The sequence below is a fragment of the Scardinius erythrophthalmus genome (genome assembly GCF_964197995.2).
Source record: "Scardinius erythrophthalmus genome assembly, chromosome: 13".
In the NCBI taxonomy this organism is placed as follows: Eukaryota; Metazoa; Chordata; class Actinopteri; order Cypriniformes; family Leuciscidae; genus Scardinius; species Scardinius erythrophthalmus.
The window spans coordinates 18,377,874-18,392,738 of record NC_138233.1 but is presented as its reverse complement, the minus strand read 5'-3'; the positions used below and the strand labels follow the sequence as shown (position 1 = coordinate 18,392,738).

General features: G+C 39.6%; 1 protein-coding gene and 1 long non-coding RNA gene across 4 annotated transcripts in view; one reads left to right on the top strand and one right to left on the bottom strand.

The window, feature by feature from the left end:
• The window catches only part of LOC308700578, a 248,656-nt gene that overhangs the window by 12,439 nt on the left and 221,352 nt on the right, over positions 1-14,865 (bottom strand). The window lies entirely within an intron of this gene.
• Positions 1-14,865, top strand: part of ebf1a (EBF transcription factor 1a) — a 153,160-nt gene that overhangs the window by 16,113 nt on the left and 122,182 nt on the right. For all 3 annotated transcript variants that reach the window (XM_081382237.1, XM_081382239.1, XM_081382238.1), the window contains exon 6: positions 951-1,019. In XM_081382237.1, coding sequence (XP_081238363.1) covers positions 951-1,019 — 69 coding nt within the window. The remainder of the gene's footprint in view (positions 1-950; positions 1,020-14,865) is intronic.

Below are 14,865 nucleotides of genomic sequence, written 5' to 3'. Positions count from 1 at the left end.
AATCTTATCAAGCTCATCAGGTCTAAAGGAGCCAGCTCACACACAGATCTGTTCTGCTCCTATCACATGATGTCTCATGCCCTATACCTTCTCTCATTCAAGCCCCTCTGCCATCTGTGCAGGGAAACCTGAACTCACCGCCCCACCTGCTGTTTACCGCCACAGCCTCCATCCGCCGAAGACACCATGTATACACCCGCTTTCCATCCCTCCTGTCTTCTTTCACTTGCTCATGCTCTAGTATCCATCTTGTTCTCCGCTGCTGGAATACAGTTTAACACACACACACACACACACACACACACACACACACACACACACACACACACACACACACACACACACACACACACACACACACACACACACACACACACACACACACACACACACACACACACACACACACACACACACACACACACACACACACAGTTCTATACTTTTTCTAATTATGTAAAATATAAAATAAAAAATATACTATGTAATATACATAAAATATACATTTATTCTTGGAACACATTAGCAACACTTGCCTCTTCTGTATTTATGAAATCCTTCCAGGATGTATGCTAAAATGCTCCCACTTTAAGTGTCCTCTTTACCTTCGCCTCTCCTCCTGTCTCCTTTCCTCTCCTTCCCATGCCCTCGTCTCCTCTCTCCATCACTCTTTAACTGCCCAGTTATCAGCCACACTTCTTATCCTTCAGTAACCGTCTCTGAGTCGGGCAGTCTGTTAGCTGTAATTACTAATACACTGGCCTAGAAGCAGCGTATTGTGTGCTGTGTTTACAGTAGTGAATGCCTGCCTTAAAGGAGTGAAAGAAAGACTTCTTTATATTTGCTACCTCTTCCTTCTCCACTGTGTTTGAGTTCAGTGCTTACATATGTGCAGTAATACCGATATTAACTGCTCTCTTCCTCTCTTTCTCCCCTTCCATCTCTATTAGCCGCTGCTGTGACAAAAAAAGTTGTGGCAACCGTAACGAGACACCCTCTGACCCAGTCATCATCGACAGGTAAGAGCTGGGTATTAGATGTTTGTATGTGTGTTGCAATGTATCTGATCATCACACTAGACAGGAAGTCCAGTGAAAGTGTTGCAAGTGGCTTCATTGAAATTTACAGAGTTATAAAGGATAGTTTGTCATATTTAATTTGACACGAAAGAAAATGAGGCTATAAAGAAACTTGGCCTTAGTAATATTTTTTTTTTTTTCAATTTATGTTTCTTTTCTACACTCCGCATCCTTAAAAAAACATTCAAAAGTTTGAGGTCAGTTAGATTTTTTTTCCATTAAAAAAGTATACTTTAATTTAGCAAGGATGTGTTAAATTGATCAAAAATATCTAGAAAAAAAATGAACCATGGTGTCCAGAAAAATATTAAGCTGCGCTGTTATTTTCAATAAGAAATGTTTCACCAAATATAGGAATAAATGTCATTTGAATTCAAATATATTTAAAAATCGAAAACAGTTACTGACCCCAAACTTTTGATTGGTAGTGTACAAGGAAATAACAGCCTGTTTTAAATTTTAATTTAGTATCTGAATCACCACAGAGATAATGCTGTAAATTAATTCAAATCGCATTCAAACAAGTCAAAATTACAAGTGTTGCTCTATAACAGCTTTGTGATCACATGTCTGTGGGTGCTCTAGTCTATATAACTATATACGCTCTACTGCTCAGAATAAAACATTGCAAATCAAAGGCTGCAGTTCAAAGAATTCACCATCAGTGGGAAAAACAACCTGACAACAAGCATACAAAAGCCTTCCTGGAACCAGAAGCCATTTGTTTGCAAAAGAGTAATTGTTAAGTGATCGAGCTGGGCTGTTTTGAGGCCCTGTCGGGGTTGTTGAGTATGTAGTGTGCTCTGAAGTGTGCATGTATGAATAATCAGCAGTGAAGATGTGCAAGACTTCTGGAGAGAGCAGCATGTGCAGCGAAGCACGTCTCCTACCCTTTTTGTTTAAAAAGATCATACAACCGTGTCACGTTATTATTGAGTTACTATATCATTTCTGACTCGATCGTGCCGTGGTTCGATGAAACTCAGCATGGATTTCTGCAGATTAAAGTGTGTTTAAGTGTCAAAAGTGTGTTTTGATCTGTGTGTTAATAAGTCAGTGGCCTGTGCTATCAGATGAACACAGCTGTAGGATCACCGCGACTTTGCCAGCATTGGGGTGTGTGTGTGTGTGTGTTTGTCAGAGAGTAAGAGAGGCTTCTACCTGGCTGCTGTGTCTGTGAGGCTGGCCCATTTCTGCTCCACTGGGCTAGAACGCTTCACGGCTCTCAAAGACAGCTGCAGCCCCTCGACGCCACGTGGCATCACCTCCACCCAACACATGCTCACACAAACACACTGCCCATCACTTACTCTTCTTGATTGTTTTTCTATATGAAGTCTGAAATGCTTCCTCACATCCTCCTGTTGCAGCTCCGCTGTGGCTGTTTGCGGTCTGAACGGTTGTGTTTCGGGTCTGGCTGAAGTCGGCAGCTGTGCTCGAGGTCACCACAGACCCCTTTAGGCTCAGGTGCGAGGACATCGCTAGTTGCCCGTGAATAAAAAAGGAATTAGTAACAGTTTATTTTTAGTCACGTGTCTCACCAAGATGGGAAAATAGGTCATTTGAAATGAGACCGGGAAATATGGAAGAGTTTACTGGAACTTTCAATATTTTCTTGGCCACATTCACATACTGGGGTTCCCAACAAACAAGGCGAAAGATAGAACAGAATCAATTACGGCAAGCGTAGACGAGCGCTCACGCGCTCCCAAATTCATCAAAAATATGATTTTGAGCTTCTTCTTTCCCTTGAAGTTATTTAGCTGAATAAATAAGAGCTCATTAGTGTGGTCTTGTTTCAAAGAGCTGATTAGGTTTTACAGCAGTAATTAGCAAGGCTAGCGCTAATTCCTCTGGAAGAGTAATGAAAGTGATTTCCTAATTAGGTTCCTCTCATAAGACGGCACAACAGGCCATTTCAGCGAAACCAGAGGAATGTCAGAGAAATAAAGCCAACTAACAATGCCTTATTAGATTGTTAAAAGAACAAATCTTACTCGCAGCAGATCTGCGCTCACGGTTCGAGTTCCCAGACTCATCGGGAAGCTTTTGAAAATGTGATTGGGGTAAATTGAATTACTCACGTGAAATTAAAACTGGTTCGCCAGCTATCTTTCTTCTCAGAGGGGTGTGTTTAGTTTACGTTGGATGGCTGTATCTAATCTCATTTCATGTGTAAATGTATGTGTGTCTTGATTGACTCCTCGTCTTCTCCTTTTCTTCTTCTTTTACCTTCTGAGCTCTGTTAATGCCCCAGTAAGATTATTTCAAATACTTTAATCTGCTCTCATTGACACGGACACAAAAGGACAGTGACATCTAATAGCAGCCCTTTTCACTGCCTCCTGTTTCATCTCTTTCACATCCCTTAGAAGCTCTCTCTCTTATTCTCTTTCTCGATTTCTTTCTCTCTTATCATTGTGTGTGTTAGGAGTAATTGAAGCTCAATAAGCCGTACAGTAATGGGGAAAGGTGTCGTTCTATCTCCCTGGGAACATTGCAGTTGATGCCTTCATCACCATGGATACTCTTAAACACTGATAGTGATTTCGGAGTGCAGAAAGTTCATAGTTCCCGCGCGAACCGTGGGAGTTCTGTGGCTTTGCGCTCGGTCGTGAGCCCTGACCCCTCTGGAAGGCTTTATTCGTGATGTAAACTTCAACATCTGGATATCCACTTCATGAAGAAATAACACAGTGAAGGATGGAAAACGCCACGGAACGGGCTTGATGTGCCCTTTCTTTGAATGTTTAATGGAGGTCTTTGGCTCGCAACTATACTGCTGGCCAGATTTGACCTTCTAGAAGAAGACCTTCAGGTCTCATTAAAGCAGAACAGGAAGTAATGTTTCACAGAACCATTTTCGCTCCTGCTCTGCTACGGGCCACTCACACAGGATGTGCTATTTTATTCAAAACAGCATGAGAACGCATGAGTTCTTCTAAAGTGATAGCGTAATATTAAGAGAATGCTTATGAACTTAGATGCTGAATTTTTTTCATCTATCTATCTATCTATCTATCTATCTATCTATCTATCTATCTATCTATCTATCTATCTATCTATCTTCTGCTGAGCTATGAAGGAGCAACATCTGAGCAGTAAAATTGCACCTCAATATTGGATGTTTGGGAAAGAGACAGTGACAGCGAGCAGCGCTATATTCCTGCAGCATGTTTGCATTAGTGGATTAGCGGGCTCTATTTCACAGAGCTGTTCTCTGAATCGGTGGCCAGAGAGTGATCCTCACAGGCTGGGGCTCCCATTGTTAACGTAATCCTGTCCGGTCTGTAGCCCTATTGTGTGGCAATTAAGACTGAGAGACTGTGGAGAGCTCAGCGTGAATGTCTGTGTGTGCGAGCCATGAAAACGACAGTAATACAGTGAAGGATAGTATTTGCAGTTTACACGTTTCTGTCTTCTCTACAAAAATGAACTGGTCAGTCTTTCCCTCTAAAAGAGTGAGAATAAGAAGTGCTAGTGAAGGAAAATGTGGGCATCAGCTTTAAAAAGTGTGCGTGACTCCAGGCTGGGCTGTCACAGCTGCTGAAAGGTGAGGTGCTCTTATGCAGTGACAATGTCTCTTCCTGGAGAGAGAGAGAGAGAGAGAGAGTGTGCGCGCGCGCATGTGTGTGTGTGTGTGTGCGCTTGCTTGTATTTGTGAGTCTGTGCGCATAGGTGTATATGTGTGGCCTACTTAAGTCCAAACGGTGCAGGAATAATAAAAGGCCAAGCTCTGCTGTTCAGAGTTAATACAGGGTTAAAGATATGCAACTCACTGTCAACAATCCCATCATCCGCCTGGATGGTTCCCAAAGAAGAGCATGCACTCCTCTCCACTCGCCCGTGCCTGTGTGTGTGGCCCTGTGTGTGCTGTTCTCCCCTGACAACTTTACCATTCTGTCTTCTTTACTCTCTCTATATACCGAGCGCCCACTTTCCTTCTCTGTTGCTTTCTCACTCGCACAATTATAAATGTCACATTGACTTTTTTTTAATTAAGCTAATTAATTAACCTGATTAATAATATATTATTTAAACTAATTAATTATAACTCCAGCCTATTTACTATTGTAAGACTGTAGCTACCACTGTCAACAAAATAATAAGAAAAAAGACCATTCTAAAAAAATTTCTTATACTGTATGAATATATTTCATGTTTAAAATAGATTACATACACAAAGAAGCCTAAGGCAAAGCTTTTTCCCAGTATTAAGCTACAGGTACATTTTCAACTATACCCAGGTCTCCATAAACAAACTTTTAAGCGAATTGTTTAACACTGCATTAAAAATGCTTGATGAAACACAAAGGTGCAAATCAAATTTCCAGTTTCCAAATGTTAATAAAAATGTTAAAGGTTGGTAAAATTTTCTAATGTTTTTGAAATAAGTATCTTATGCCCACCAAAGCTGCATTCATTTGATCAACACAGTGAAAGCAGACATATTGTGAAATATGATCACATTTTAAAATAACTTTTCTATTTGAATGTTTTGAAATGTTTTTTATTCCTGTGAAGGCAAATCAGAATTTTCAGCATCATAACTCCAGTCTTCAGTCTCACATGATCCTTCAGAAATCATTATAATATGCTGATTTATATATATATATATATATATATATATATATATATATATATATATATATATATATATATATATATATATGTATTTTTTTTTGGGACAAAAAACTCTGCTTTATTCACAAACTTTTTTTGTGATTTTCTGGATTTTTGCGTAAATTACATTGGCAACATTGGTTAATACATTGGTTAATTTTGTCCCAAATACACAAGTCATAAACACACACATACAAACACACAGCTGTTCTCTCTGCTCTATCTCTCTGCTTGTCCAGCCTGTTGTTCACGAACAGGGCATGAGGTTGCGATCTCTGGGAAGACTGATCGGCCCTTCAGGCTAGTGCTGGAAACCCTGGCAGTCAGCGTCTCCTCCTCTGCTCTCACAGATAAGAGCCACGGATCAGCCAGATCACTGATCCACTTCATACGCTTTAGACACAGATCTGACCCACTCAAGGCTACTGACAACACTTACTGATGAGAAAGAGTGTTTATGAGCAAGACAGAGAGGAAAACTTCATTTTACTCCAAGAAAAACAACCAAACCGTCTCATTTTCACACACTAGTGGTGACACAGATTAGACTGGTGTTGTTTTAAGAAGCATGTGTGCGGATGAGACCGTGTGTTTGTGTGTGTTCATATGGAGGGTATTGTTGATGTATGCCATTTCCTCACGAGTGTGTGTGTGTTGATTGAGGAATGTCAGACAGGAAGTGCTCCTCCCGGGGAAGGTGATGTCACCGCAGCTTCAGGGCGGCTTCCTGTCTACTTCTGCAGCAACAGATGCACTCTCCCAATTGCAAACTTTTTTCTGTCGTAAGCCCACACATACATTTTATTAACGTTAAACCTGATGTTTTTCTTAGTCTACTCTAAGCAACCTCAGATTCCCCTCTAAAGGGCATGCTGGGAAAACATCCCCTCTCTGCCTCTCTCCACTGGATGCTCTCACACAGGGACATCAGGGTAATCCTGTTATTTCTGTCAACACGCACGCACACACACACACACACACACACGCACGCACGCACGCACGCACGCACGCACGCACGCACGCACGCACGCACGCACGCACGCACACACACACACACACACACACACACACACACACACACACACACACACACACATATATTTTGAACAAGTGATCAAATATATCTAAGCTATATCTAAATACCTTTAAGAAATTATTACAAAATAAAAAACCTGAAGCAAGACTTGCATAATTCGTTTTTTAGAATATTTATTGATTTTATTTTTGATTTTATTTATCTTATCATTTGGCAAAAAAAGTATTGCGTTAAGCAAGAAAAAGCTCTAAAAAGATGTATATTCACATATTTTGTTCTCAAGAAAATGTATCTTTTTCTACAAAAAGACAACAAAAGTCAGATGAAGAATATGATTTTTTTGCAGTGAACACATTGTCTATTGGCTTCTCTCATCCATATGGTCAGGCCAATCAAGATTTCATAGATCTATATTTAGCATTGTGTACCGCTCAGTGGGTGTGTGTATTTGCGTGCGTACTGCACAGAGGGAACCCCCGTGTCTGAAGTCCATTGTTGTGGTTTGTTGTGTTTGGGATGCACTTCCTGTGGTGAGAGGTCAGCAGCGCGCAGCCTCGGCTGGCTGCTGAATAATTCATGCCATTGACTTTGTGTCAGCTTTCACAGGCGTGCCCAGGGATGTTTTATTCATTTATCTCATTTAGGGGCCCTGCCTGCACCTGTTCCACCATTAAGCACCCCGCTCATTTGCATTAGATGCTAATTTAGTTTACCGGCAGGCCTGGGCTCCCCTATTTTCATTATTTTTTCTTAGAAACAAATATTGTACTTAACACAATACATCGATTTTTACATGAACTATGAGTATGTGCATTGTCAGTCTTAAAAGTCAGCATGAAAGACAGAAAGAAAGAGATTTTGTAACTGTTAAGCACTCATTGTTTACTAATAATAATTTATTGTAAAAAAAGAAAAGTGGCCCAATTACTGAAACTTTGGAAGAGTGTGAACGTGTGTGTGTTTAGAAGGTGTCAGAGGGAACAGACTTGCCCTGGAGCAAGTTAAGCACAGATGTGCCTCTTTATACCCCTTCTCTTAGCTCCCGCCCTATTCCCTCACTCCACATGAAGATCACCTTTCTTTTAAACACACACACACACACACACACACTGTCATTTTCCCTGTCATCCATCTGTCTCTCTCTTTCTCTCTTTGTTCTATTTTTATCGCTATTTTTATCTATTTATATGCTTTGCTATACATTCTCATTCAATTCAGGTAAAGAGAACAGAATTTATTCTGTTAAGTGAATGTGAATTGACATTCACAATGCATTTTACTTCCACAAAGTGATGCTAATAGGACGAGATTTGATTTTATATATCAGGAATTAATTGGATGGTAAATCAGAATTACATGAATGTGAGTTTGGCATAGTAATGCTTTAGTACAGTAGCTATTTGGCTACTAAAAAGAAATGATTACTCTCACATTATTTAAAGTCGTGTTTAAGCGGAAATATCGACAGATCTTTTGTAATGTGTTGTGACATACATCTGAATAACATCTGAAAAATGTAGGATGGGAACTTTTTTTTAATTCATTGGTTGTTGATTGAACATTACATGTGTGTATAGGGTGGACTTTCATTTCATGCTGAATTTAATAGCCTGCACAGCCTAAATAATAAAAACATCTTAAAAAGAAAGTAATTTCAGAGGACGAACAAGTGATATTTTGATTAAAGATTACAGAGATGGCAAGTTTGTAATAACGCACAAATGAATCAGTCACAATAAGACTAGATAAGTACATTAAGAACTTGAATAGGATGAATTTTTAAGACCTCATCACGTGTTCAAGGAAACACACCTCCCACGTTGCTACCATGAGGGTGAGATGTTTAGACCTCTCACAGCAAATGTATTCAATGGACGACTCTGTATGTTTCATTAGTATCACACAGAATACAGAGCCTTTTCAGTGGCTGACACTGCTCAAATATGTTTTTACCACTGAACGTGCTTTTCGCTGTTGGACCCGAGCGTGTTGGCTGTATGTGTGTTGTGTGTGCCACACATTGCGCCCATCTGGAAATTAATCTTGTTTGTACTGTCTGAGACTGACTACATTATGCCTTATGTCTACTCCTCTAATTGCTAAACTCATCAGGTCTGCCTAATAAAAATATCTGTCTGAGCTCCATGCCATGCCTTGACAATTTAATCTACATTGGTTACCATGAGGAACAGTTCACCCAAGAAAGAGAGTTCTGTCTTCATTTACTCACCGTCATGATAGCTGATTTCTTGCTTCCGTGGAAGAGGTTTGGCATCCTGTGTTCTGGGAAGTGATGATTTCAAACATCATAAAAGTATTATGACGATCCACATGACTCATGCATTCCATTCCAAGCATACTTAAAACCTAAAATTGACAACTGAACAAGTGACGTCACTACTGATCGGTCATGAAACTAAAGCTGTTGTTGTCTGTATAAGCTAGTTTGACTCATCTTAAGTCGCCATATTAAAATATACGTACGTAAATGTATTGGATTAAGTAAGATTTCAGTCTGGTCTTCTGAATAATGCATAATTGGAAAATAGCACACTATTTTCACACACTATTATAAAATAGAGTACTTTTATGTCTTTTTTTTTTTTGGAGACTGGTGATGTTATAAACTGCGTTATATGGAAAAGAGCAACAAGTACATTCTGCTAAACATCTCTTTTTATATCCCATTGAAGAAAGAAACAAACATTTAAAATAACACAAAGGTGAGTAAATGATGACAGAATTGTATTTTTTGGGTGGACTATCCTTTTAAACATCTGTTGCTTCCATTTGTTCACTATTTGGAAATATAGGTCTTAAATTCATTAACAAAGACTTAAGGTTTAGGCAATAAATACAGGAGGTGCAATAGCTGTATAGGTCAGTGAGGTGTCTGAGAGGTCTATCACTAACACTAATCATTATCTTTCTCCGTCAATATGCTGTACATCAGGGTTTCGATCACCAGCCTGTACAAACATGAATGCAAGGATGACAAATGCAGCTACTGGATTGTCGTATCTCAAAGCACACCATCAGTTCTCAACTATTTGATTGACAACTTGTATATTTGGGCCTTAGGGCAGAGGATTGTGGGAACTGTAGTGCACAGTGAATGTGTGTTGGAGGCCAGCAGAGTTGCTGAGTAGTGGATGATTATGCAGCCTTAAGGTGTTGATGGCTTCACTGGGCTGGCCTGGAGCTCCCTCCCTGTTGTGTTCCTGATGTTTCTTTCTTTCTCTCTCTCTTTCACCGTCTCATTTTTTTTTTCTTCCTGGGGCTGGGCAAAACTGCCTCAGGGGACTGTGGGTAACTGTGATTGACAGCCAGATGCAGGCAGAGGTCGAAGCTGCTTTAAAACGTCAATGGGCTTTCATCTTGTAGCGGACACCAGCTCTCTTTATACACACACTCTCGCTCTTTCACTCTCTTTATGTGCTGAAACACACGTACACCATCAACGCAAAATATGGTGCCAATGCTATTGTAATACAATCTGCGCTGATTTAGCCACTTAGCTACGAGTGCACAAGATAAATTCGTGATTTGAGAGATTTCTTCTGCCTTGCTGAAAGTAAAACAATCTAGACCAACATAAACTTCCATGGTACAAAATTTGTTACTAAAGCCGGTCCACTGGAGACATGCTGGTTAAGCTAGTTGAAGTCCACATAAAATTAATACTGACGATTCTAATTTTTTAAACTGAATTTTGCAGTGTTTGTTATAAATAATTTATCTGTGCACATTATGTGCCCTTGTAATCCCGAATCAAAATAACTTCCCTTCACTTGCAGCAGTGGCTCCTCTCCTCTCCTCTCCTCTCCTCTCCTCTCCTCTCCTCTCCTCTCCTCTCCTCTCCTCTCCTCTCCTCTCCTCTCCTCTCCTCTCCTCTCCTCTCCTCTCCTCTCCTCTCCCATTCAGTGATGTGCTTTTTGGCATGAGGCGTGGCGTGGCATGGCGGGACAACCTGTCACCCACATGAGATTCCAGTAATGGCAAACCACAACGATCCAATCAAATCCCGATAGACAAAATCAAGTCCCATCCTACATTTTTTTTTCTTGTTTGAGAAGCCAAAGCCGTTTCACGTGGACATATGTCACAAAAGGAAAGCAAATACTATCACAACTTCTGTTTCATGCCAACTTGAGAAGCCTAACATATGCTGGAAAAAGTAAAAGTCTCACACTTTCAAAATAATCAAATCGTACTCTTATATGTGTGACTGAACAATATCACATTTTTGGCGTCACAATTGGGGGTTGGGAAAGAAAGTGTGCACAAACACACACACACACAGATCTGTCTAGCAGGATCTGGTGGTGGCGTCTCATTTCTCATCTGTTTCATCCTCCATGCGTAATCAGATTTCAGTGTTTGCTGGGGAAAGAGGACCACTCACTCTCAGAAAGACACGCCTCAGCCTCCCTGTCTCTGTGTCTGTCTGTGCCACCCCGGTCTGGGTGTTAGCATCGTCTGAATTACAAACATGTCTTACCTGCTGACTTAAACGTTTTGGTAAGTGTAGTGCATGCTCTTGGTGCGTGAGCGATGTAGTGCTGGAGAGGTAATGCGAATTTCTATTATTAATGTGCATGTTGAAATAAAAAAGCTAATCTTGTCCATATTAATAGCTTGAACGCTTCCCAGGTTGCCTTGAAGTCTTGCGTCCTCCTGAAGGGATATCAGGGTCCACTTCTACACACAAGCGCACGTTATGATTCACTGTTCACGTACACTTACAAATAGACAATGAGAGAGAGAGAGCTGTGGCCCCTGGCAGGGTAAATGGATGGCTCAGGTTACAGCTCTGTGAGTGCTGGATGAAGAGAGAGAAAATGAGAGAGAGAGAGAGAGTGAGAGGGCTGTGAAGGATATTCTGGATCACAAAAGGGTCAGAGGATGAAAAATAGATGGACGTGTTAGTTCAGCTCTGGGTGAATTCAGAACTGGTTCCTCACCTTCCCTCAGAGCTCACCTGACCTCCTGTCCACCAATCTTTTTAGGGATACACTGCGGAAGAGTTTGGAGGAGCGTGTACTGCTCAAAAGCACACATTTTTGGTCTGTTCCAAAAATCTAGGCATCATTTTCATGAATTGAAGTTAAATATAAGAAATAAAGTCACAATTGTGAGATAAAGTCAGAATTTTCCTTAGTGGAAGAACCTGGATACAAAATTATCTATATATTAACATATACATTAGCATTATATATGTTACCGGCAAAGTGTAATTAGGCATTCTATACAATACCGGGATTTCACACTTTGCCGGTAACATATATAACATATATTAATGTTTTGGAATAAAAAATAAAAAATATATATTTATGCAATCAGTTGCAAAGTTAGGAAGCCACTGTAGAAGTCATGTTTTAAAACAGCAGTAGTCACCTAAATCTGACTCCCTGCCTGCCCGTGTTTCTATCTGCTTTTGTTCAGATGTTTGTGAAGGGGTTGTGAGAGCCACACTGACCCGAATGAATTATGTCCCAGTTCTCCAGAGGCAGTGCGTCAACTATTTAGGGCATTCTGTGCAAGAGATTTTAGACCAAAGAGAAAGGGTGAGTGAGAAAGAGAAACACAATGGAAAGAAGAGAAAATATGCTGTACTAGTTAGGATGCTTCCACCTCATATGAAAACACATCATGGCCAGATTTACACTCAGGTCATTTTGAGGTAAGCTATTTTTACACAGACTATACTCTACGACACAGCTGTCAGTCACAGATGTTTAAGAATTATAGGTAGTGTTGTTTTGTTTAGGATGGCTGTGTCTGTGCATTTGATACTTCCCAGTGTGCACTCTGCACAAGAAGTGGACTACAGCCTCCCACTGTGGTCTGCATTGTTTTTTTTAGCACGCCCCTCTACCCTGAGCCCTGACAGCACGGCACCAGCACCCAAAAACAACAAACATGTCCTGTAGACTTCAATCTGCACTTATGACACGCTACTGTCTGGAAAGACCATTTGCAAACATTAATTGTTTTCTCAATTAGAGGATTCTGCATTCAGGACTTTAATCAGGGCATTTAAACTATTTGGGTCGGAACGATTTTTAATGTTTTTGAAAGAAGTTTCTTATTCTCACCGAGGCTCAGAGGCTGCATTTTTATTATTTGATCCAAAATACAGTACAACTTAACGAAATGTGAAATACAAAAGTATGTATTCTTTTTTTATTCACACATTCATTTCAAAATTAAAAGGATAATACACTCAAAAATGAAAATTCTGTCATCATCTACTTACCCTCATGTCATCTATGGAGCACAAAACTCTCTTCCATGCAATCACTGTAATAAAGATTTTTTGAAAACAAATATTAGGCTACTACGTTACAAGGAAATGCTATTTCAGTTTTTCCTCATTCTGTAACTTGCCATTTCTTTGTGTATGTTTTTGAAATTTATTGGCAATTTCTGAGTGAAAACTGCTTCTATACCACTTTTTTTTTCAATAGTGACAATGTGATCGCAAACCAATGTGAATGTGATTGCTGTTTGTTGTTTAACTCTAGTGAAAAGCCGAACAGCTGGCCGTATACCACCCAATTACCTCATTCTTCTGTTCTGACAGGTTGAGTTTTATCTCCTGAGCACATTACACATTGAATGTTTACAGTAAGTGACTGAGAGCAAGACGATGCCACTGAAAACAGATAAAAACAGCTAAATTAATGTATAGAGTTTAGAGGAAGGCAGTGATCCAAACGCCAGCACCAGCGCTTACATAACTTCCTGTCTCTCATGGCCTGATTTCTACTGTATGTTTGTATTTGTTTTTAAACTGACAATCATTCCCTGTACCTCCAGCTTCTGTCTTTGTCTTTTCCTCTCTCTATTTGTCTGTCCACGAGGCGAAATGGAATGATGCAATTTTCTAATTCAGTCAAATAAAGCTCTCCTTTTGTCAGCTGTCAGAAGCCGGGCTTACAGAGGTCAGAGGTCGCAATGCTGCTCTTAGGAGAGCGCTCATCGATTAGCCGTCAAGCCGCTGCCGCCTCGTCTATTCCGAGTGGGAGCGATGGAGGGATGCTGAGCTCCATTTCCATAATTGCTCAGCGCCTTAAGTGCTGGTACCTTTAGAACAGAGGAGGTTGGAGGGAAAAAAAACAAATGCAGAAATTATAAGGCAAATACAGTTATTGAATATCAGTGTATGTACGAACTGGGCGATATTGATCTGTAATTGAGCAGGAATAATTCTTCCAGGCATTAAAGCTTCACCTCTGTAGCATGGCCACTCTCTTTCAATAGACTTTCATCATGAGAAATGAAACTTAATATCTGCAATCTAGTTTAGCTTAGTTTATCTTATTCTTTTCTGTTAATGTGGCGCGATGTAATCTCAGATAGTGATAATGTTACCAAATCAAAATTTCTCTTCACTTACTCTTTGGATTTTTTTGCTCTACGGACAGGAAATTACTTGACACCAATTCCAATTCATCAACAAAAGTAAAATTGAAGAATCTCATTGAGAAATCATATTGATCGAGCAATTTAAATACTCAATGACTCAATATTGATTTCCAGGCCTGGAAAAGCCATGGAAATTAATTAAAAAGTCATGGGAATATTTAGTAAATTATTGTTTTTTTCTTCTGGTTAAGCTTTAGAGCTTGGGAATTCTGTATTAAAAAGCAAAAACATTATTGTTGGTAAATATATTTCATATTATTATATTAATGTTATAATAACAATATTACTATAAATATATTTAAAAAACAAATTCATTATACATATTTTGCATATATATATATATATATATATATATATATATATATATATATATATATATATATATGCATATTATATATAATTAAAGCTTGTGAAAAGGCGGTGCTATCTATTTGTTCAACCAATACCAGACAGAGAAAGTGTTCCTGGGAAACCTGCTTGTAAACAATTGTTATTTTTGCAATTTAGCTTTAAAATAGTATTATAAATATAATTTTACAATACTTCTCCCTGATTGGCCTTTTGATTGACCAACAGCCATCTCTTCAGCATCATAAATGCCAAAGAGATGGAACAAACTAAGCAGAGCAGAGCCTGGCAGACAGCTCATCTGTTTACGATTTGAGTCCAGCCAGGAAGAGAGGTCACAGGTCGGAA